The 24,782-nt window shown below is 35.7% G+C and overlaps 1 protein-coding gene across 4 annotated transcripts in view; it reads right to left on the bottom strand.

Annotated features, from left to right (window-relative positions):
• Nucleotides 1-24,782, bottom strand: part of RALGAPB (Ral GTPase activating protein non-catalytic subunit beta) — a 92,729-nt gene that overhangs the window by 54,415 nt on the left and 13,532 nt on the right. For 2 of the 4 annotated variants that reach the window (XM_036748056.1, XM_036748057.1), the window contains exons 2-11: nt 22,080-22,295; nt 20,412-20,614; nt 17,515-17,678; nt 12,972-13,158; nt 11,624-11,755; nt 9,642-9,820; nt 5,659-5,807; nt 5,317-5,533; nt 2,514-2,549; nt 1,054-1,255 (exon numbers count right to left, since the gene is read on the bottom strand). In XM_036748056.1, coding sequence (XP_036603951.1) covers nt 1,054-1,255; nt 2,514-2,549; nt 5,317-5,533; nt 5,659-5,807; nt 9,642-9,820; nt 11,624-11,755; nt 12,972-13,158; nt 17,515-17,678; nt 20,412-20,614; nt 22,080-22,265 — 1,655 coding nt within the window. In that variant the 5' untranslated portion in view covers nt 22,266-22,295. The remainder of the gene's footprint in view (nt 1-1,053; nt 1,256-2,513; nt 2,550-5,316; nt 5,534-5,658; nt 5,808-9,641; nt 9,821-11,623; nt 11,756-12,971; nt 13,159-17,514; nt 17,679-20,411; nt 20,615-22,079; nt 22,296-24,782) is intronic. The other 2 variants (XM_036748058.1, XM_036748059.1) reach the window with 1 other exon arrangement.

Here is a 24,782-nt window from a genome sequence, read left to right as displayed (position 1 = left end):
CATCATGGAATGAAAACACAATATATTGTGCAGTAGCTTTCAAATTTTTCTTTATCTGTCTCAGTCCATCTCATAAATTTCCCCTAAACAAACTAGAATAAGAACTAATTCTAATTAATTCACTTCATGTCACACATAACCTAATACGACATATACAAAAGCACTCTAATGCATTTGATGATGGTGATGATGATCATACCAAGAATCAGTTTATTTGATTGTATGGCCATACTAGGGTAACTTTCCTTTTGGAAGGTCTAAAGCACATTAGGATCCAGGAAACCACTGGGCTATAAGCTACCTGAGCACAAAAACTACGTCTGATTTACCTTTACACGCTCTCCACAACTTAGCACAATGAAATGCGCACAGTAGGCTTTTAATAAATATTAAAAGAATGAGTAAGGGCTTTAGAAAATGTCATAAGCCCAGCTGGAAAGCAGTGAGACTTGCTGGTAATAACGGAAGGAAGATGAAGAGAAGGGCAAATAATAATGGAGCTATGTTAACCTAAGTCAAAATGGGAGAAGGCTGGAGATAGAAGCTTTAAAAAAGCACAATTATATGGTATGTACTTATATTCCATTACAGTGTAAAGAACAGATATGGGGACATTAGGGGTATATCCATACTAGCTACTCTCAGAACTTAGTCCTTTCTCCACAAGAGATAAGGAATGAGAGATAAGATGCTATTCTGCAAAATAGCATCAATATCTGGAATATCATATATTCAAGGGCTCTCTGTAAAGCACTGAACAGTGGCTACTCAGGAAGGAAAACAGGTTTTCATTGACCATATCTAAAAAGGAGAATAACCATCTCAAAGGACCAGGTACCCCAATCTGGAAGGAACCACATGCTTTCTGTTAAATACGCACTCCTAAGGAATTTTATTGTGAAGAACCAAGAAAGGAAATATCCCAATTATTTAGAGACTTCTACAAGTATTTCAGATCACTGTCTACTTGTTTGTTCAATCTACTGAATCAAAATACATTTTCTTAAATAACTCAAACTGTAATAATAGAAAAACTAGAATAAAGTCTTAGACCTGGATAAATAAGCTGGCAGAATCTCTTCTCCAGTCTTCTTGCTACAAAAAATCCTACATAGTGTCCCACAAGCCTCAGCTCTTCCTGCTTCATAGTTATCAGGAAATTCACTTGCATCAAACATGAGATTGGAAGCCATGGTGTCTGTGGACATTTGTGACCCTTTCCGGCGAAACTCCACACTAGCTTGTGTCGTTAAAGCTGAGGAGAGAAAAGGGAGGGCTTTATTGTATTAGTCAATATGCCAAATAGGCTCATGGGATCCTGGACACAAAGATCCAATTTGGTAATTATTTAAAAAACTACTTAAATAGGATCCAATAATGCTTCTGTTTAGCAACTATTTGTAAATTTAAGAATAAAGGGCTATGTGAATTCTTCTCTAAGAATGGACAGCAGTTAAATCAGAGTGACACTACAGATTTTAGTAAACACTACAAGAAGCATTTTTCAACTGGAACATATTTAGTCCACTTAAAATTATGCATATATCTATACATATTTATAGATATATGATGCAAAATAGGGCATTTTTATTTCTTACTTTCCATTTCTTTTCCTACAGAAGTTTTTTTAAGCGACGGAGAAAATTAGCCAGTAAAACTTGTTATTTTCCTACTAGCAGTCTTCAATGTAAGAATCCATACAGGCTATAGTAGGACAGTATTGGTGGTGGGAGAGGAATAAAATTCTCACCTGACTATAAAGCATAAACCAAATAGTCTCCCAACCAAGCAAAATGAATATGAATTTCAACCATTACAGGTGAGAACTAAATCTAAGTAGAGGCTGGGGTATAAAAAGGAAGTTGGATATGTAAATAGACAACGAAAGAGAGAGAGAGAGATATTACCATGCTCATTGTTGTAGGGGGTGGGGAGGAAGGAAGGTCACTGAAACAGAAGCCCTTTGAAAGTTGCTTTTATTTTTAACAAAAAGTATCTGATTCAATATCATATTAAAATCATTACAAGACATCTTTTTTAGATCTTTACAAAATAATATAAATTATTTGGCATATATGAGATATTTAATGGAATATGTAAGCAAAGCATAAATCTTTATGCAACTTCCCATGAGCCATTTTGGTCCTGAATAAGCTATTTAGCATAATATACTTAGAAAACACTACATGCAGAATGCATACAAATCAAAACACTAGGTCTGTAAAAATAAGCTTAAAGCTTAAAAAAACAAAAAAGCCAAAACACAGTTAGTGCAAAGTCCTGGAATTCATGACATGACCAGACTAGTGTACAGAAATAATGGGACTGATTCAGGCAGATTAATTTTTGCTTTTGCCAACAATCTTCCCCATTCAAAACAGAAAAAATTATTTTCCTTCCCAAATGCAAAAGCTACAAGAGACAATGACAATGACAATCAAATTAAAAATGGAATTATGAACAAAATAAAAAACATGATTGCAATTAAGGAAAAGCTACTGGTTCCTACTTACAAGATTTATAAGAAAGAAGAATTTGGATAAAAGATGCTGCAAGATAATAGAAATAAATGGAAACAAATCAAAGGACAGCAGTAGTTATAAAATACTTTAAAGATGGTGAAATTTTATTATAGTTAAGAAGCTTTTAGCTTTTTAAAAAATTAGATTAAAAGCTTTATGATATAGCAAGCTAGTTCAAACACATAGGAAACTGGCATTCAGGTCCAAAATTATGATTTTGTATCATGCAAAACAATGAACGAAGAAAATTATACAATTACAAATAGTCGAGGCTTTGATCTGCTCGTATCAACGTGCATTAAATTTTTAATTCATTAACCCTTCCCAGCTCAATGTCACTTTTATGAAGTATAGTATGCCATAATTTTAGTCTAAAACTAATAGGTCAAAGGAACAGGCATTTTAAAGTTGAGGTGAGCTGTGTAGAATACTTTTGTGATCAGCCAGTACTTGCAGAATGGATGAAAATGGTAGTTCCTGGAGACCAATTTCCTATTCTATCTCCACAAACTCTGAGTAGCTTTTGATTTCTTTACCTACTAACAAAACCTCAATTATTTTATAGTCTTCACTGTACTCTGGTAATTCTGTCCAACGTATGTAAAAGTTGTCCTGAAATTCTTTAGTGAAGAATGAAAGCTGGTCTCATTCTTGTCATGAAAAAACCATGACTAGACAGAAAAAGTTGCACTGAACACACATCTAATTCTAGTTTCAGTACAAATGTCTTCTGGTAAAAGGTTATCATTAGTATGGATACACAGGAATAAGCTATTTAGAGACTAAAAAGACTCACAAGAACGCTATACCACAGAGAAATGAAGTTGAGTTCCTCTGGGATTGTGGAGTCTAGTGCCAGTAAAAAATGTTTGAAATCAACTTTTGGAAAAAAAAGAAAAACAAAAATATGCTTTGATAAGAATTCCAAAAATAGTCCCTAAAGACATGTCTGACTACAAAACAAATAATTGTTTTAAATGTCAGTGTGGCTTGGAACAACTCTGAAGAAAAAGTAAATGCTCATTCTAGAAAATGCCATTCCCAGATGGTAAGTCTTCTTTTCAAAGTTGTTTCTGAACAATTTCCACATACTTATTATTAAACACTACGATTATCTGCATTTCTTAACATTCAAATTCGTTCTTATAAAAGCAAAATATTATGAACTTAGAAATGTTAAACTTCTCTTGAATAAAAAGGCTATAGAAAACATTAATTTGAAGCCAAACAGCAGAAAAGAGAAACATTAATTGTAAGATGTTTGTGCAGACTAGGAATTACTATTTTAAGTGCTCCTACTCTCATCTACCTATATTTGTGAGGACAGTTCTTTACATTTATACTTTTTCTAAACTTAAGAGAATTTGCTTTTTGATTGTTTATATTATTGGTCCTCATTTTGAAAACAACTTGTAGTAATACTTTATTATATTCTACTGGTATGTGATGAAAGCATGACCTCATGATATAGTTGATAAAATGGGAAATTTTTTCTCTAAAATACACATTCTCCAGAGTAATGTTAATATTAACTACTCTTTATTAATTTTAGTATCCTTACCTGACTTCCATCCCTAACCCCAGAAAGTGCTTTCTTGTAAAGTAATCAGTAAGTTCTGGCAGATCCATGAATATAGGCACTACAAATATTCAACATATTCTTTTAAAATAGAAAGCAACCATCTCTGGGCAAGGTAACAAACAGACTAGGTCTTTGTCTCTAACTGCTTTAATTTTGTAATGGCAAACCTAGACATTGATTATCATGAATCCTTATTATCATACCACTCCAGCAAGCTGTATTTTAAAATGATACCATGAAAGAGGTGCACTTACATTTTTACATTTCACCAAGATCAGTCATGCTTTCATAGACTAAAGTCAAATTCCTAGTTTCACAAAAGAGAAATTGCTATGCTATTTTCCAGTTTTTGTGTGTACAATTTTACTGACATTTTACCACAGGCATACCCCAACTCATGTCATTAATTAATCTATTATGCAGAAACACAATGTTAAGCAAAATACCATTATAGGAGACAGTCCACAGGGACAGAAATGTGCAGAACTAAAACAGCAAGGATGGGGAATGCTGATCTGGCAGAATGGGAAAGGGGCAGGAAGCAAGAAGAGCCACCAGATTGGGCAGCATCCATATGGACATAACAACACAATGGTGTTTGGGAGGGTATGGCAAGGCATAAAGGTCTTAATGATGTTACTATGAAATGGTATTGGTTTAGGTAATGTTTTGTGGGGTATGCCTGTAGCTAAGAAAAACACTTCACCTAAGTCAAGTTCTTAAGTCAAAAAGTCATGATTCTTTGCGTTGGTGTTACTTTCCTGGCTAATATGAAGGGAACTGCCAGGAAATAAAATAACATTAATTCTGAGTCAATCAAAATTGACTAATATAATTTATGGCTCATTAAAAAAAGAGAAAGAGAGAGACAGAGAGAGTGAAGCCCAAACCCAACAAAACATACCTACAATGGGCTGGTGGTAAAAACTCCAATTTCAGTTGGTTGAATTCATAGGGTTTAAAGCTGGATGGGACCTTAGAGATCCTCTGGTCCAACCCCCTCATTTTACAGAGGAGTAAACTGAAGCCCAGAGAGGGGAAGGGACTTGCCCAAGGTCACACAGGTAGTAAGTGGCAGTTCAGCTGGAAGGGGTTAACCATAACACACTGCTTTGTTAGAAAGAATTTTTTTAGGTATGTGTTAATCTTGCAGGTAGGAAATGTCAGAAAACAAGAAAAGAAAAGTATACATATTTGTTGAGCAATATTTACCAGTCATGCTGCTGTCTCTGTTTAGCCCATTGTGAAGTTTACAATGCACAAATGCTGCATCAAATAACCATGATCCAAAGAGATTCAAGATGCTATTCACTTTTGGCCTTCTTGGGGCAGGCAGCGGTCGAGGCTCTGAGCTAGTCTGGTTAGGACTAGACAGTGGAGAAGTGGAAGACGTCTGGGGTGGGACTTTAGAGGCATGAGCAATGCTGGCCTAGTGGAAGGAAAAGAGGACCCCCCCACCCAAAGGAAAAGTTTAAGACAAAGAAGAGACCTAATTCAAGACTAGATGCTTAAAAAGGTGGAAAATGGAGCTCTGATGACAATCAGAGATCTTACTGTGCTAGTCTTCACGGTTGCCTTATTCACAGTAACCGTTCGATGCCTTCGGTTATGAGGGGGAGTTGTGCTGCTGGCAGTGCTCTGGGGCATGTTTAACCTGTTCACTGGTGTTGGTGGAGCACTGTCACATCTAGGTCGAGACATACCTAAAGCAAAAATACACAGTAATGAGAAGAAATGGTCTTAGAGACTGGCATTACTCTTGATGCCGTAGTTTTACAGGATTGTTATTATAAACATCTTCCCCACCCAAAACTGATGGTTTTCATACTGACTAAATATTCACTTCCCACTGTTACCTCACTTCCCATTGGGACCTTGCCCTTTTACCCAACAGCTCCCTGGAACGTTTCTATCTTGATTGGTAGCTGGGTGTCTTTGGGTACTTCACTTCCCCCTTTTGGTTCTGGATCCATAATCGAACCAACTCTAACGTTCTTCCTGTCATTCTATGCCCCTATGGCTCCATTCACAATCCCTGAAACCTTCCTTGGTTACCACTGCCCTATACAAATTATGTCCCTTAATTAGAATTTTGAGAGCAGGGAGCAGCTTAGCCCATAATGTTTGGCCCATAATAAGTTTTTTAAAAATGCTTTTTCATTCACTTACAGTAAATAGTTTAAACTCAGGATCCTAAAATAAGTTTTGGGATTTTTCTATGATAAAATTAAATATATAAGAAAATTCTTTCTCTAAAAATGTAACTGAGATTCAAACTTCTTGCTTATTTGATATGCTATGATCCCTAGGAACTTGTAACAGTTTTTGAAAATTCAGCTGGAATTGACTGTGTCAAATATATCTGTATTACAGTATCAAAAGGTACTATTTTAATTTGAAACAAAAGTCTTAAATATCACTGATGCCAAAAGATAAAGATCACCAACTCTACTTGTGTTCTTGAGCTCAGTCCCACCAGGGTACTTTAGGAGATTTTCACTTTGATCACCCTTTCAATATTTTTCTAAAATTTTATGTATTTTTTAAAGGCAATATTGATGATTTTTGTTTTTACCACAGTTGCCTCCTCTCTTGGCTTCTGTGATGTGACACTACTGTATTTTGATTATCTTTTTTCTTCTCTGATTGTTCTTTCAGTTTCCTTTGCTGGCTCATCACTCTCTTCCCATTGCTAAGTGTGGGCATTCACTGAGGTTCTGTCTTAGGCTCCCTTCTCTTCTCTCTCCCATTATTTCTGGTGATGATCTCATTAGCTTCAGTTCAATTACCAGATTCTCTATGAACATGACTCAGACCTTCATATTTTGTCTTTGTATATATTCAATTCCAGGGTCTCTCTTGAATTCCATTAATTCCTGAAATAACCATTGCCTGCCATGCATCTCTATCTGGCTATCCAGTAGGAATCTCAAACCCAAATTTCTTATTTTCCCCCAAACCAAACTCTTCTACTTCTCTTGACTGCACCATCATCTTTCTAGTCTAATCCCCCAGGTTTGCAACCATGCAAATATCTCTGTCCAATCAGTTAGTCATTTAGAGTCTACCTTCACAACATCTCTCCTATCTGTCTTACCTCTCCTAACACAACCACCACCCTAGTTCAGGACCTAATCACTCTTATAAGGACTATTGTACTAGTCTCCCAACTGATCTCCTTGTCTTCAGTTTCTTCTCTCCAACACACATCTATCACAACTGCCCACCCCTCAAATCCTCCATGGCTCCCCCACTGCATCTAACACATGCAGATCATAAGAACCTTCAGGAACACCATTTGAGAAGAATCCTTTGGAAATATTTAAGGATAAGATAGACTCGATTTCTGTTTGGGACAGTTCAATTTAGGCCACATAAGTTCCTTGAGTCAGTGACTGTTTTGTTTTATCTATATGTATACACTAGGCACTATAGAACAGACTATAACCATTTTGAAAGAAGTTTAACCAATTTAGATCAATTCCCAAAAGGAAAACGAGAGCCTAAAAAAAAAAAATCACTTTGGCCAGCAAATGCTTGCTCTCTTTGCCAAATGAAGAGATATGCCAATGGCAACAATGGATTAGAATATAAATTTCATTAGTAAAATCTAATGGTGGAGGACAGTATACAGTTTTGAGAAGTATCATCTCATAAAACAGTAAGAAGCAGTGGGGGGTGTGTTGGGGAAGTGACTTCACAGAAAATTTGGCAACAGATCCAACTAAACCTAAATCTCCTAAAGGTTTTAAGGGCAAAATTATAAGGATGACTAGGAATATTAAAAATAAAGGGGAAAGCTCTGTAACCTTTTTCTCTACCAATGATGGTGAAGCAACATTAATATTCTCATATTACATTCACTGATGAACTACATGAAGAAACAAAAACAACACTCGAGAAAATAAAGAAGACGAGAATATCTGTGTTATACAAATATATAGAGGGGGTCCACTGGAATTAGGGCTAGAAAATGGAACCATGTTCTAGTCCTTTAGAATGTGAGCTCACTGCAAGTAGATTATTTCATTCTTTGTGTTTGTATCCTTAGTGGCTAGCCCAGTACCTGGTACATAATAGAGGTTTAATAGATATGAAGTGACTGATTAGAACAACACAAAGTTGAAAGACTAACTCTCAAACATCTTAAAAGAGTAGAGGATATTAAAGTCTTGGACAAGATCTCAGATTTTTTTATTACATAAAAAGGGGGGGGGATAAAAATATCATTAACTATTGTTTCATCTTTTTACTTTCACATCTCTACAGAGAAATGAAATTTTTCCTCATAACTATATATATTCCCATTCACCCTCTGAGGGCATCCTCAATGGGCATTTGAGAAGGAAACAGACAGATTTTTGTAAAGGATATTCTATAGCAGATAATATAGTTATAAACATTCAGTTGACTAAGTGGTATAGAAAATATAAGATCCAACTATGCTTATTTTTTGTGGGTTAAAAAAAGCATTTACTTGGTAGATATGCCAGAAAGGCTCTCCTCCAACAAGATGTCTCCTATAAATATGTCAAATCTTGCAAACTTTCTTGAAAGATGTAGGAGGTCCAAATCAAAGAGCAATGGTGAAGTTTTTCTGATGTGCCTGTTTGCAGATGTTGTGTTGATTTCAAGTTTTAGAACACTGCAGAGGATCCTAAAGAAATCTATAATCACTTAGGAGTTTGGCCTAATGATCCACACACACAAAAAAGACCAGGGGAAAAAATAAAGAATACTTATTGTCCAGATTATGATATGCAATTGAAAGGAAAATCCATAGAGCTGGTCCCAAAACTGAACAGGAAGGGGAAAATGCACTGTACTACCTTTAGGGAAATGCATAGCACTTTGAAAGACCCCTTGTTTCTCTCTGAAACAAAGGCATATCTTTTCAACATAAGAGTTCTTCTAATGATATGTATGGTTTGCAAGTCATGGAATACTTGTATCCAAAAAACTTAAGTTATAAGAAACCAAAAGGGCAATGAAAAAGCACAAGGTGGGTATGAATAGAATCCAACAGATTTATCAATAAGGAGATGAGCAGGAGAAGCAAGGTAAAAGATATTATCAGAAAGCTGTATGATCAGAAAACAAGGTAAGCTGGTGATGTCTCAAGAGATAAACAATGGACAGACTGCCTGCTTTACTAGTATCCACACAATATTAAGAAATCTAGAAGAAGGAAACCAATAAAAGATTTATGGGAGGCTGTAGGAAAACAAGTTGCACAAGATGAGAAGGTATGTATGGGCTGTGATCTGCACCCTTGAGGGGAACATTTACAAGGGTGAGATCACAGATCCAAAATATCTGAAGCACTCTGGACATACAGAAACAAAAATGGAAGAGAATGGCTCCTAACCTCAAAAAACTTACACTGTACTGAACTGGAATGCTTGAATTAAAAGAATGAACTAGAAGACTTCAAGGTACTTTCTAGTTCTGTGTTATCATCCTATGACTGAAAAATAATCTTAATTCTGGTATATTTATTTTTAGAACAAGTTCTTACAAATAAATACAAAACTCACCTAGGAATGCATCCACCAAGCAGCTGATTCCACGCATGGCACGAAAAAATATATGAGGCAGATGTTTAAGGCAGGGATATTGATTCAATTCTTGTGTCATTCCACTCACATTCAGGAACTGTTCCTGAAATTTGGGAGTAGAGCTTATAATGGCTGGATTACTCAAATCCACGGGATTACTATCAAAAAAGAGAAAAAGTTTTACTTTACTAAATTAACTACAAGTCCCTTAATAAGTAGAACTTTGAAAATATAAAGTAAGATATAATTTAAGAATCTGGCTCTAGAAGATCATTGTGTATGTATATCATACACAACCAGTCCAATTTCTATGTTAATCAACGGGTTCTCTCTAGTCCTCAATTTCTTGGTCTCCAAGATTGGTTTGGACTTGTTAGCTTCAAAGTTCCGTTCAATTCAACTTAAACAATAAGGACCTACTATGTACAAGTCACTGTGCTAGGATTAAGGTATGGGTGTTAGGGTTATAAAGACAAAATTAAAAAGTCCCAGCACTTGAGGAACTTAAATTCTACTGAGGGATACAATGTATGCACAAATGAACATAGTACAAAGAAATCTGATGAAGAGAGTATTAACAATAGGAGTGGAAGGAGAGCAGAAATCAGGGAATACTTAAAAGGTATAAAAAAACGATGAAGGAGTTCATTCTAGACACAGAGGGACAACCTGTATGAAGCCCCAGAAACATGTAATAGATTGCTGTGGAATAGCATATAGGCCAGCAGGCTTGAATGGACAATACATGAAGAGTAACATGAAATAAGGACAGAAGGGCAGGCTGTAGCCAGACTGTGAAAATCTTTAAATGGTCCACTGAAGTGTTTCTACTTCATCCTAGAAGCACTAGGAAGCCAATGAAGATGTTAGAGCAACTCTATTATTTGATCCCATAACCAAGTCCCTCTACTTCTTTGGCATTCAGTCTCCTCACCTACAAAATGGCAAACAGGGGAAAGGGAATGAAGGGATCTCTCACATCTCTTCTAGTTCTAACAGTTCTGTGTAAGGTTATGCATTTCTTACACTTAGAACAGCTAGCGGCCTAAGGATTTCCTAGCTCCAATACTTGTCTATGCTGTTAATGAGAAAATTAGTGCCAAAAAAGGTAAATGGAGCCTGCCATTACTCCCTTCCTGGGAAAATGTCCAGTAGGAAAAAAGATACCACTGATCTTTGCAATAAAATCTGGGAAGTGTAGGAGACTTCCCCACCTACCAGAGGAAAACCTGACTACAAGTTTACATAAACTCTTTCTTTGACTTGTCAGAAAATAAGATCACTGTATACTAGAGGGATTTTCAAATTGTTTAATGTCCCTTAGCATGGATTTTATTTTTCTCAACCAATTACATAGATAAAATAGTAACAAAGAAATGGAAAGGTAAATTAACTCAGGCAATGATTGTAGAGATAAATATTTAATATAATAGTAAAATTCGTGAAGAGAGTTTTACATGAATATGTGGATTCAGAATATATTTGAAATATATACTTTATAACTATATAGATGATTAGCTATATAATCCAATGAAACTACATTTATACATAATTTGTTAAGAGTCCAATTTTCATCCATTGTCTTTAATATATAAAAACTAAAAAGAAAAACTTTAATCATTAGGTATGGAAGTAAAACATACAGAAATTAACAGAGTCCCATTTTCATTATGTCAACATTTTTTTTTGTTGAAAACAACTCCCTAACACCTAGAAAAATGCTAAGAATATAGTAGAAAATAATAGATACCAAAGATAATTTTTTTTACCGTACTGATTTACTTTAAAGAGTCTGGTAAAATGAAAGAAATTGTCTTATTTTTTGATTTGGTTCAATTCAATAAAGGGTGAGCCTCTATTACATATTCTGAAGAGTATTAAGTATTTAACAGAAGTATAAAAGAAGCTTTCAGTCTCACTGGAGAGACAATGCATAAACAAGGGAAATACTTAAACAATACCTTAACATATGTAAAAATCGAAACCATGTCTGCGCAACGCAGTCATTATCCATTTCAGGAGGGATCAGACTGGCATCTTCATCAGGAACTTTGAATGGAGGAAATGAAGGACCATATGTAAAACGTAGTAACCTAGGAAAGGAAATATTGATTCATGAAATTCACCTTTAAATAGCCATAGAAAAAACAGAAAGCATTAAAATATGAAGAGAAGACATCCAATTCAAATGAAAGCCAAAAGGTAGCCAAACTGCAAACAGATCCAGAAGGGTACACAGAGCAAATACACTATTTAACTTGTTTGATTCTACTTTTTTAAAATGTGCAATATAATTGTGTCAGGGGTTTTAGGTAAAATTTTATTTCCCATTTAGGACATCTGAGTACAGATGTTGATGGTTCTTAAATTTTCAATAAAAAAATTACAAAATAAATAGCATAGATATATTTTAATTTAACAAAGAAAAAAGAGTCACTTCTAGCAAGAACCTCTAGTGAATGTTACTAATAAATCATTTTACAATTTTTTTAAATAAAAAACATCTGTTGCATAAAGCATTGAACCTGCTGAGGTACACCATCATTTACTTAGAAATATTTATTGAGTGCCTACCACGACAAAGACCTTTTATTAGTTACCATGGGGAATCAGGCCTGGTCTCTGACTTCAAAGAATTTCTAAGCTAGTAGCAGAAGAATAACAAGTCAAAATACACTAAGTGCCACAAAAAAAAGTAAAGTGCTTTAAAAATCCAATAGAGGGAGAGAGCATACTTATTAGAAGGGAGTAGGAATAGAAATCAAGAAAATCTTTATGAGAAAGGCGACGTTTTGGCTGGGACTTGAAGGACAGGTAGAACTCTAATAAGCAGAAATGGGGTTGAGATATATAGCTTGAGTGCTATCTCCACACATCTAAAGGATTGTCACAAGGAAGTGGGCTTAGACTTACCTTGATTGGCCCTGGAGAAGAGAAATAGGATTAACTGGTAGGAACTTATAGAAAGGCATATTTCAGCCCAAAATAAAGAATAACTTCCCAATACTTAGAACTGTTGAGTGAATGGAATTGTCTTCCTCAGGACACACTGAATTTGTCACTAAAGGTCTTCAAGCAGGGGCTGGAAGCTAGGGATTTGTAGAAAAGAGTTATGCGCTTCAGGCAGGGGAAGGGCTGGACTAAAGGACCTCAGATTCTTTCCAACTCAAGTACTAGGATTCTATCTCTAAATTCTATTTCACAAATAGTTAAGATAAAAATTGGGGAAAATTTGCTTTCTCCAAATAAATAGCCAAGGACTTTATCAATATAGTTATTGTGACAAACTTAAGGAAGAAAGCCACTTACCTAGAAGTGAGTGCACAAATAGCTTTGCTCCACTGCTCCACCACAGCTGGATGATGCCTCCAGTTGGCCACCATTTCCTTGGCAGTTTTCCAATAAGGTGGGGTTGGGAAACAACGGGTACAAGCTAGTAACCAGACCTCAAAGAGAACACCAATCAACTTCTCTGCCAGATTCTCAGCAATGCCACCTTACCAAGAGTGAAAAAAACATATATTTGGCATGCTTATTGTAAAAACACTACAGTTCAAATATTAATGTGGGTAGAAGTCATCAAATGATTAAACAAACCTCACTGCATATGTGTAGTCATGATAATAACTAGCATATTAGTTTGAAATTTTGCCTTCAGATAACTGCTGTCCTGTGACAGAAATCTTGAATAAATTCAAAAAGAATTTTAATTTTCAGATGAAACTGCCATTTATCAAATAATAGCAATCAGTAAGATTTTCAGTAAAGCTCTGAAACCATTTGAATGCCCTCCTTTGTGCAATATATCACTCAATGCACCCTCCTTTGTGCAATATATCACTCAAGGCACAAGGAGATTGATAAGAAAGGAGAAGGAGTAACAGGCACACAAACACCAATCTTTTATAAATGGAAGTGTATCCCCTTGCTGCTGCTTTTAAATTACTATGGGAAAAAAGGAAGTTAGATGATAGATATCCTTTATTACATGAGGCTCCAAAGGGCAGAACTAGGACCAATGAACAGAAATCAAAGATTTCAGTTCAACAAAAAAGACAGGACTTTACAATACTTAGGAGCTGTGAAAGAAAGAAAGAAAGAAAGAAAGAAAGAAAGAAAGAAAGAAAGAAAGAAAGAAAGAAAGGAAGAAAGAAAGAAAGAAAGGAGGGAGGGAGGGAGGAAGGAAGGAAAGAAGGAGAGAAGGAGAGAAAAGAAAGAAAGAAAGAAAGAAAGAAAGAAAGAAAGAAAGAAAGAAAGAAAGAAAGAAAGAAAGAAAAAGAAAAGGAAGGAAGGAAGAAGGGAAGAAAGAAAGAAAGAAAGCACTGACCTGAGAAACAGTGAATTCCCTGTCACTTAAAATGTTCAAGCTGAAGCTGAGGATGACTATAGGAGATTCCTCTCTTAGGTGAGAGATGGAACTAAACAACCTCTAGGATGTGAGACTGATTTGTTTTTAAAAAGCATCCTCTGACAAGACTAATGCAACCAAGATTAAACAGAAAGCAGAAATCTGGGAAACAATTTGTACGGTGTCTCTGGTAAAAGCCCCATCTCTCAAATATATGGAGAACTGAGTTAAATTTATAATATAAGTCATTCCCCAATTGATAATTGATCAAAGGATATGAAAAGGCAGTGTTCAAATGAAGAAATCAAAACTATCTATAGTCGTATTAAAAAAATGCTCTAAATCACTATTTTTTTTTCCTAAATCACTCTTGATTAGAGAAATGCAAATGAAAACAACTCTGAGGTACCACCTCATAGCTATCAGATTGGCTAATATGACAGAAAAGGAAAATGATAAATGTTGGAAAGAATGTGGGAAAACTGGGACACTAATGCACTTTTGGAATTGTGAACTAATCCAACCATTCTGGGGAGCAATTTGGAACTATGCCCAAAAGGTTATAAAACTGTGCATACCCTTTGATCCATTAATACCGCTAAGGGGAAAGGATCTATTTGAACAAAAATATTTATAACAGTTCTTTTTGTGGTAGCAAAGAATTGGAAACTGAGTGGATATCCATCAATCGGGGAATGGCTGAACAAATTGAGGTATATGAATGTAATGGAATACTACTATGCTACGAGAAATGATGAGCAGGCTGATTTCAGAAAAACCCTGGAAAGACTTACACACGATGTCACAAAGTGAAGTGAGCAAAACCAGGAAAACACCATACAGAGTAACAATAATATTGTACAATGATCAACTCTCAACGATCTAGCTATTCTCCGCAATACAATGGATCTAAGACAATTCCAAAGGACTAAACTGATGGAATCTGAATGCAGATCGAAGCATACTATTTTTCACTTTTTTTTTGGTGGGAGGTTTTTTCGAAGGGTGTGTGTGTGTGTGTGTGTGTGTGTGTGTATTGTGTCTTCTTTTACAACATGCCTAATATGGAAATATGTTTTGCATATTTTCATATTTGCACATGTATAATCTCTATCAAATTGCTTACCATCTTTGGGGGATAGGGAGAATTCGGAAATAAAAATTTTTAAAAATGAATGTTAAAGGTTGTTTTTATATGTAATTGGGGAAAAAAGAAAATATTATTAACGTAAAAAAAATCTGCTGAACGCCAGCAGAAAGGACAGATGAAACAAAGAGGTCTTCTCCCATAAAGAGGATCTTCAGAGGACATAGGAATTACAATGCCAATTTAGAAGACATGTGTATTGCTTTCTGGTTTACCTAAGAATCTGTAATATGAGAGTATCTTTAAATGGGTTAGATGTGGCTATTATGCTGCCATATAGAGTTACAAAGGCTGGATACCACAGTCTTGTACATTTCATTTATGGTGCATAAACTAGCTCTGATTTTTAGTCTCTACTTATAGGAAGCAGTTAAACATGACAACAGGGGAAAGAGCAGGATGGAAGGAAAGCAGAAGACAAAGAGGCAGCAGGACCAGAGGTGTAGACCAAATCTGAGAAATGAAAAGGAAAAAGGATAAGGGTACTAAGGAAACTTACCAAAGGGAAAGGTTTAACAAGAAGAGAATGTATAAACATAGAAATAACACTGAGGACAATACAGAAGGAGGTATGAGTCTATAATTTCACATCCTTCTTCATCACCTCAAAAAAATTTTTTTTAACCCTTTATTTACAGAAGAGATTCTTAAAACCTTTTTTGTATCATGGACCCTTCTCATAGTCCAGTGAGGTCTGTAGACCCTTTCTCTGAATAATATTTTTAAATGCATAAAATATTAAAGATTGTATAGAAAACCAATTACATTAAAATACTATCACCAAGATGGTTTTTAAAAAACAAGTTCATGGGCCCCAGGATAAGAAGCCTTGATTTATATGTCATCCTGTTAACATACAATTGTTTTGTTTTATTTTGTTTTAATTATTTATTTATTTGTTTTTAGTTTACCACACACGGTTCTACATAATTTTGAGTTCCAGATTTTCTCCCCTCACTCCCCCCTCCCTCCCCAAGACGGCATGAAATCTCATATAACTACCATGTATAACTTTGCATTGAATTAATTTATACACTAGTGTGGAGAAGAATTATGACCAATGGAATAAATCATGAGAAAGAAGAAACAGAACCAAAAAAAAACCCCAAAAAACCCAAAAACAAAAACGAAGCAAAAAAGGCGAGCAAGTTAACACACAATTGTAATTCAACCTTTTATAGTCTTTCATAACTTTTTAATTAGACATATTGACAACTTCATATATAGGTCAGAATTTGTGCCAGCTTTTTTTCTTTAAATAAAACTAGAAATTTATTATGTGCTTATATTAGAAAAATATAATGTCTGAAATAATTACTGTTGAAGCATTATCAAGGTTTTGAAAGTTTCCAAATCTACAGAAGTGCTGAGTTTGGTTTACGGATGGTTATTCCTAATTGAAATTATGAGTCTATCAATGTCTTTTGAGATGAACTGCACTCAATTCAAAGATAACATTTATTAAGCACCTACTGTGGGCAAAGATAAGTGCTATGTGATAAGGAAGAAACAAATCCCTCACCCTCTTCCTCTCCCTCCTCTCAATCATTGCATGCCAGCCACTTCATTCACCCTTGCCATCCCTCCTCTGATTTTTAGAGAACTTATGGATTACTGGCTCAATTGCTAGCCACAATTTCTTTAGAAAGACACATAAGTACCCATGAGAGTTCAAGAGATGGTATGTTTGTGTCACATGTACTGAGCAAAAAAAAAAAAGGGTATATGAAACTAACTTAGCAGATGCTGTTCAGAGGTTATGTGGAGAGATTTCCATTGATAGTGACCCACAGACTTTTTCCCCTGAGAAAAATCACTAACTTATTAAACTGTATTTGGGGTGGTATCAGAAACTAGAAATTCTACAGTTCATATACCTAGGAATGACACCCTACCTGGGAGTGAAGAGATCTACAACTACATTCTCTCATAAGGCTGGTAGACCTCAAAATAATGAAATTCACACATTTCTATAGGAAAAAGAAAATAGCCTCCTATTTAACTCTGTCTCTACAGAAGGCATCCCTTATCTATTCTCCAATTCCCTTCACTTGTGAATTCTACCCCACTCTCACTGTTATTGTGAGAATCATGGTATCTAGTATGAGTCAAAGTCACAGGTTGAGCTCCTGCATCAGGTCCAAATTCAGTTTCAATGGCCAATGAAATGTATCCTCAAACAAAGCACTTTCTCAGAGACATTTTTGCTACTGATCATTTTAAGTAACTGAGAAAATTCTAAAGCTGATATGTTCACAGGTTACAATGTGGTTGAGGAACAGGGTCAGACATAAGTTATTTTAAAAATAGAAGAAAAAACTCTACAAAACCACAAAAATCCCCCCAAATCCACATACCTTGAACAGTTGGCATGGCCAGAAGAATGTCATTAATCTGCAGGAGAAATAATAATAAAACTTCCCACGTTTCTCGTGCCATGATGGTTGACTCACGGGCTAGTTTCTGGATGGCTCTCAAAACTTGTAAGCATAGTCTAATCTGATTGGACCCCTGCTCTTGCCTACAGAGAAAATAGACAAGAGAATTGAAATAAATAGATTTGTTGCTAAATGTTTTCCCCCAGAAGAGTCAAATCAACCATTCAGAATAAGGTTATATTTTTCATTTGGAAAATACTCTCATAATCGTGCTGAAACAGAAGGTCAAACCACTGCAACATAGCAAGTCCAGATCTTAAGCTTCCATGATGGAATGCCAATTTGGCCTCCTTTGTGTTGGTACTTGAAGTTTATGGCTCTCATTTTGATTATCGATATAGTACAAGAAAGTTACAGGTACTTGTTAGAAGATATATGATGATGAATTGAATGAGATATAGCACTAGTCCAAAGCTTAAGACACCTGACATTTGAGAAGGATGGTCTAATGGACACATTAACTGTACATGTATCTAGGTTCTACAAGTTCTAACCTTTTACTCTGTTGGAACATCAGAAAGCAAAATATCACATTATCCCAGCTCCCCACATAAGCTGATTTAATGCTATCTATTTTGCCTTAATATGATGATAAAATCACTTGGTTAAAGTGTTTCTTTATCCTTTCTATAATTGCCTTTGAAAATACCATCCATTATATCATTCAGCATCTTTTATATAAAGTTCTGTACAAAATGTTCCTGCCTCTGATCTTGAGGGAACACACATCATAAAAACCTAGTATTTACTGATTCTGTTGAACAAATTAAATCTTGATTTCTTAAAGGGAAGCAGCATGGCACAGTGAAAAGAAAACTATATTAGAAAGTTAAAAGTACTGATTTCTAAATCCACATTCTGCTACCAACCAAACTATAGAATTTTGAGCAAATCATTCTCGATCTCAATTCCTTCTTTTGTAAAGTGACAGGGCTGGCCTAGATGATTTCAAAGGTATCTCTCTAGTTTCAATTCTCTATGAATGAAAGGATTCCATACTTAAAAAGGATAAAATCAGCTTGGTGGTCAAGTTACATCATTCAAAAAGCATTAGGCATCTACTGTGTATGGGAAGTAGTGCTAAGCACTAAGAAACCATGAGTAAGACGCTGTCCTTGCTCTCTGAGACCTAACAATTTTGTATGGGAAAGACAGGTCCATCCCAGGTAAGAATACTGTGAGCAAAGGCACAGAGGATAAATAAGGCAGAGTAAGACCAGGGAATTCCAGTCCAATCTGGATGGAATCAAGAGTGTCCCAAAAGTCATAGTGCAGTTTAAGCTTTTAACAGCTTAAATTGCACTAAGACATTTGGGACAACTTGTACAAGGCTGGGAAGGGCAAGTGTGCTAGATTGTAAAGCGCGTTGAGTGGCAGGCTAAAGTTTTCTATAAGTCAGCAAGTGCTTACAATAAGGATGGATAAAGCAGTATAATCAGATGGAATAAATGTCTATGGAAGAGGGAATGTTGAGTGTAAAAGAGCAAGGAGTACTGAGTCCTTGGGCAGATGGCAGTGGGAGATGGAGCAGCCATCACTGGAGAAGTGGTATTCTCAAGAGAAATCCAAATAAACTTAAGAGCATTAACAAAGTTTAAACCTGTATAGGAAAGAGGTTAAAAACCCTCTATCTTGGAATGAGCTATTTGTTGTTGTTTGGGTGGGAGGGGAGCAATATTCTTAAGAGTTAGATAACACCATTCAGCCAACAATTTGTGAAACTATTTGTGTTGTATAATGCAATGTCAAATATGACAACGAGAAAGAGGTGATCACAAACTCCAGCTGTTTGGTACAGTCCGCAATACTCATCTGATATGACCTTATGGGGCATAAATTGGCCAGGCTCTTTCTAATATTCAGACATTACAATTTTTTTCCTTTTTTAGGCTATTGTAGGCAAGTTGTAAGCAATGTTCTTAGAAAAAAACCTGACTGCTAAGTAGCAACAAGCACAGTAGAATGGAAAGAATTATAGAACTGGAGTTAGAAAACCTGGGTTGGAGTTCTGCCTCTGCCACTTACCATAAAACTTTGGACAAGTTCACTTTAACTTCTCTAAACCTCAATTTCCTTATCAATAAAATGGGCATAATGATCCCTGTACCACCTACTTCACATGGTTGTTATAGCGATCAAATAGAATAGATATAGAAGTGGTCTAAAATCATAAAGTATATGTATGGAAGTGTATACATGTGAATAACTTTAAAGGAGGAGACTTAGTTTTTTAGTTTACAATGGAGAATATAAGTCAGAATATCTTCTTCACTTATTCTAACAAACATGCTAGAAACTGAATACTCAAACTGTATATCCATATATGGTTAAAGAAAGTCTAGTTGGGTAAATTTTATACAAATTCCTATTCAATTTTCCTACTTAACCTGAAGTACAGCATTAGTCTCCAATAAGAAAGCCATCGTCCAAAGGGCTCACAGTGCTTTATCATCAACTACACATCATTAAACTACGTTTCTTGAGCACTCTAAAGTTTGTAAAGTACTTTCATCTCATTTGATCCTCAGAACCACCTTGTGAGGTAGGTAACACACATTAATGCTTTCCCAACACACACACATATATGCACTCTACTTTATAGATAATGAACCTGAGACTAAGAGGTTAACTGACTTGCTCATGGTCACACAGTAATTACAGATAAGATTCAAACCCAAGTCTCTGAAGACCAGTATTCCTTCCACTACACTGCAATTTCTATAATTTCTTAAAAAGAAAATTCTAGGGTTAAAAAATATTTGATGATATTATGAAAAATCAGACAACTGCCAGTTATTTCTTAAATTGTTTCTTACCTTGGTACAAAAAGATTTTGCAGGTGTTTTAAAATATTTTGAACATATAAGTTGGGCTCTTTGATGATTGGCAATGGAATGGAGTCTTTTGGTAATACTAGGGCCATAATCCAATCTGTATATACATCCACACAATATTTTACAGTATCTCCATCCAATGGAAGGGTCAGTCCGTAGCAAATCACTTCCATGGTCCATTTTACCTAAGCAAAGTAAAATACCAACATTAGATTACTATACTACTTTAAACATAACTTTAACTAAATAATTAGGCTAAATTAATCACTTTTTACTGCTACAACAGTACAGTATAGTCATCCTGACACATACATATTTACCTGGGACATAAAGTTTCTAAATACCATGTGTTACTACACGTATTGCAAGCAGAAACTTGAAGCAAAAAACAAAGCACATTTTATAATGCCAAATCTGCACAAAGCATAACACTTCTAGGGGTAAAAAAAATACAGTCATGTCACTTTCAAGTTCTAGTCAGTAGTCAAACCCCCATCTATTCCTTCAAAACATCACATAAATCCAACAAGCACCTCTGTACTGTCACATATACTTTTCATTTAGCACCTAGTCTCCTACCTATCTTTAGATATAAATAAGGAGGATAAAAGTGGGATCCAAATATCACATTCATATCAGATCACTAACCTCTAGCTCAGCAGTACCTTACAGCCTGACTTTCCATAGTTGGTCCCAAGACCTCATATTTTTATATTCAGAGTATGGAGGCTGATCTAGAGAACACTGCCTCCTAAGCCCCTAGTGACATTTCCCAGCCCCCTTTATTAAAACAATAGGCAGCCCCTGAGATAAATAGTTCTAAGAGACCTGACCTCCACTTCTAGCTCTGGCATATCTTCTCCCATCAGTCTCACTACTCTTTCCACTGTTTTCCACTGGTATCATTTTTTCTCCACACCTCCAGAAAGGTAGGAATGGTCCTAGTTCCAAACTATCCTGGAACTTGGCTCCTCTACAGAAATCCTAAACCTATGATCATCTTCTATCTCTGGAGAAGCCATCTGAGGATGGTGATGGGAATTGTTATGAAGACAATAAACTCATGATGACTGTTGCTTTTTTAATAAGGAGAATACATGCTAGGCCTTCTAGCTAGGACTCTTCCAGAACTAAAGATGAGAACTACAGTAGGAGTAGAGAGCATGCATTATACATCTCTACGATAAAACTACTGGAATCAGAAGCTGGAACCTTTTGTTTTAAAATGCAGTCAGTCTCTGAGCTGAATGCCTATTTTAGTAGGAACGGAAAGACCTCTCATGAACAGCAGGATCCTAGCCAGTAGGGAATATAGATAATAAAACAATTCAATTCACTCCTGATTATACTCACATACTTCAGAAGTGGGGTACAAAACTAGATGGAGCTAAAAGAAAAATCCCTATGTTGTTAGGCAGTAATTGTACCAGTTGGATATATTATATTTTTAAAAACTCGAGAAGCCTGCAACACTTACTGCCTTGAAATGATATGTTAAGCTTAGTAGAAGCTAGCAGTTTGATATGTTGTCCTCTTTTTCTATTCTTTGTTTAGGGAAATGTTCACATTTACTCAGGTCTGTCCAATTTTATAATAATTAAAAAAAAACATCAAATTTTTAGATTCTCAATCATACAAAGACACACTTACCTCTTTGTCTGTTTTTAACAAACTTTCACTTCCAGCCCCTGAAGAGGCATTTAAGGCTTGTCCGAGAGGACGTACTACTGCATTTGCAACATCTCGTCCAACGCTATCAGGGTAGCTGTGAAGTACACTAGTATGACCCTGATCATTCTGAATAACCAAATGAAGTGACCGCCACTCAGAATACATTGTGCCACTAAAGTACTATCCAAATGGTACCTGAAAAAACAAAAACAGTTATGTGACAGATATATTTTTATAAATAAAAAACTTAATTTGTGCTTCATAGCAAGATAAAATAAATCAAGAAGGAGCATCATACTATCTCTTTTAAAACTGAGAACTATAAACTGCAAACAATCTTAGTCAATGGATTCTATCTACATGTTCCAGTCATATCCCCTGAAAATTACCTAGATAGAAGGCCAAATGAGGAATAAAAACTTTGATGCCACAGACAAGGTCCAATTTTGAGACTACTTAGCAAGTTTCTTAACCTCTCAAGTCTCAGTTTTCCTCATGGTAAAAAGGGCATAATAATATTTTATTCACTTAAAAGAACTATTTTAAGGATCAAATGCAATAATATAAATGTGTGTGTGCGTCTCTATACACACACAAATGCTGTGAAAAGAGGGAAGACTCCCTCTTCAACAAGAATTATTCAGAAAAATGGAAAGCAGTTTGGCAGTAATTAGGCTTAGATCAACATCTTGTATTATACTCAAAATACACTTCACCTGGATACATGATTTTAAAGAAGTCATTCTACCAACAAAATATTAGAGACCTGAAGGAGCTACTATTCAGATCTATGGTTCTAGGAATAATTCCTGAACAGTGAAATTATATAATACACCACACACAAAAAAGCATTTGAGACTACAAAAAATTAAAAAGCTTTTGCACAAAGTCAACATAACTAAGGAGAAACCACTCCTGCGGGGGAGGGGAGCAGAGGCGTGGAACTTCAGTTCAAATATTTCTAATATCTTAAGATACAGGGGGAATTGATATAAATATATAAAACAAGAACCATTCTCCAATGGACAAATTCCCCAATGGGTCAAAGGATTTGAACTGTTTACAAAGGAAGAAATGTAACCATAATTTAAAAAAAAATGCTCCAAATTACTAATAAGACAAACTGTTATGATGGAGAGAGTTATAGTAAAGATAGGGATGCCAATATGCTGTTAGTGGAGCTGTGAATCAACCCAAACATTCTGAAAAACAATTTGGATCCTAGAAAAGTTGCTAAACTTTTCAGACCCTTCAACCTAGCAATCCCACTAAGAGGCATATACCCCAGAGATGGAGGTGGGGCGTAGGTGGGGAAGGATAGCACAGGTCAAAGGAAAGGTCCCAAGGAAATTAAAATGTTTATAACAGCATTTTTGGTGTTGGAAAAAACAAACTGGAAACAAAATGAGTATCTAGGCACTAATTATGGTATGCAGTGTAACGGAATATTATTGTATATTGTATATTAGGTACCTGCCAAATTCAGAGACTTCAGAAAATCTTAGGAAGGCTTAGACACTGATACACAGCAGTGGAAATAAAATAATGTTACACAGACCACAATAACATAAAGGAAAACACTTTAAAAAAAAAGAACTCAAGTCCATACAATGGCAAAGCTGACTCCAAGGGACTGATGGCAAAACAAATTTTCCTCCTATTAGTACAGAGGTGGTCGACTACAGGATTGGTATGAGATATATATGTCATCAAATTTAGTTAACATGCCAGTTTGTTTTGCTTAACTGTATGTCGCTTTATTGGTAAATGAAAGCAATGTTAAAAGAAAAGTGTCAATATAGCAAAGAACTGGAAACAGGAGATGACCACTGACTCCAGGTAGTGACAAATAAGTTGTGGTATATAAATGTATTGGAATGTTACTGTGCTTTAAGAAATGATGAATTTTTCAAAAATGGTATGGTAGGAGCAATATCCTAACATCTCCCCCCATAAGGCTGGTTTGTCCTTAAAATGCTCCTAGAAACTTGTTTTGCTTAAGAGGCAGCAGGCACAGATGCAGGCCTCAGTAGCAGATGAGGGCAGATCCAAACAGCAATGGCAACTCAAGTGTCAGAATAAAAATAGCTAATATTTCTATAGTGCTTTAAGGTTTGCAAAGCACTTTACACATATTAATCTCATTTTATCCTCAAACCATCCTAGGAAGTAGGTGCTATTATTATCCCCATTTTACAAATGAGGAAACTGAAGCTGAGAGACATTCAATTACCTCCCTACCCACAGTCACAAAACTATTAAGATTCTGAGGTGGGATTTCAACTCTGGTCTTCCTGACTCCAAATACAATGCTTTTACTCACTATACTACCTATCTGCTAAAGAGTGGACATCAGTATATGAAGGACAAAAGCCAACCCCACTGCAGCATACTACTTACTGTAATATAAAATATAAATAAAATATAAAATATAAATAAAATATAAAAAAGGACCGGCCTTTTCACATTGCTGCCAGTATACCACCCTGTGCACATGGCACAACTCCTCCCCAGGAGGTCTTGGAAGAGCAAAGGGTAGCATTGCTGGGGAGGGAGCTTGCTTTATGGCAACAAGAGGGAGGTGAAAATGTCTAACCAGACTCCACAGAAGAAAAGGGAAAGTCACTCAGAGGCTCCCAATAAGGTAAAGATTCTGCATTCCACCCCACCCCCTATGGTGAA

The sequence above is a fragment of the Trichosurus vulpecula genome, chromosome 3 (assembly GCF_011100635.1).
Source record: "Trichosurus vulpecula isolate mTriVul1 chromosome 3, mTriVul1.pri, whole genome shotgun sequence".
NCBI lineage: Eukaryota > Metazoa > Chordata > Mammalia > Diprotodontia > Phalangeridae > Trichosurus > Trichosurus vulpecula.
Note: the sequence above shows the minus strand (reverse complement) of the source record. Positions and strands in the feature narration are given on the sequence as shown.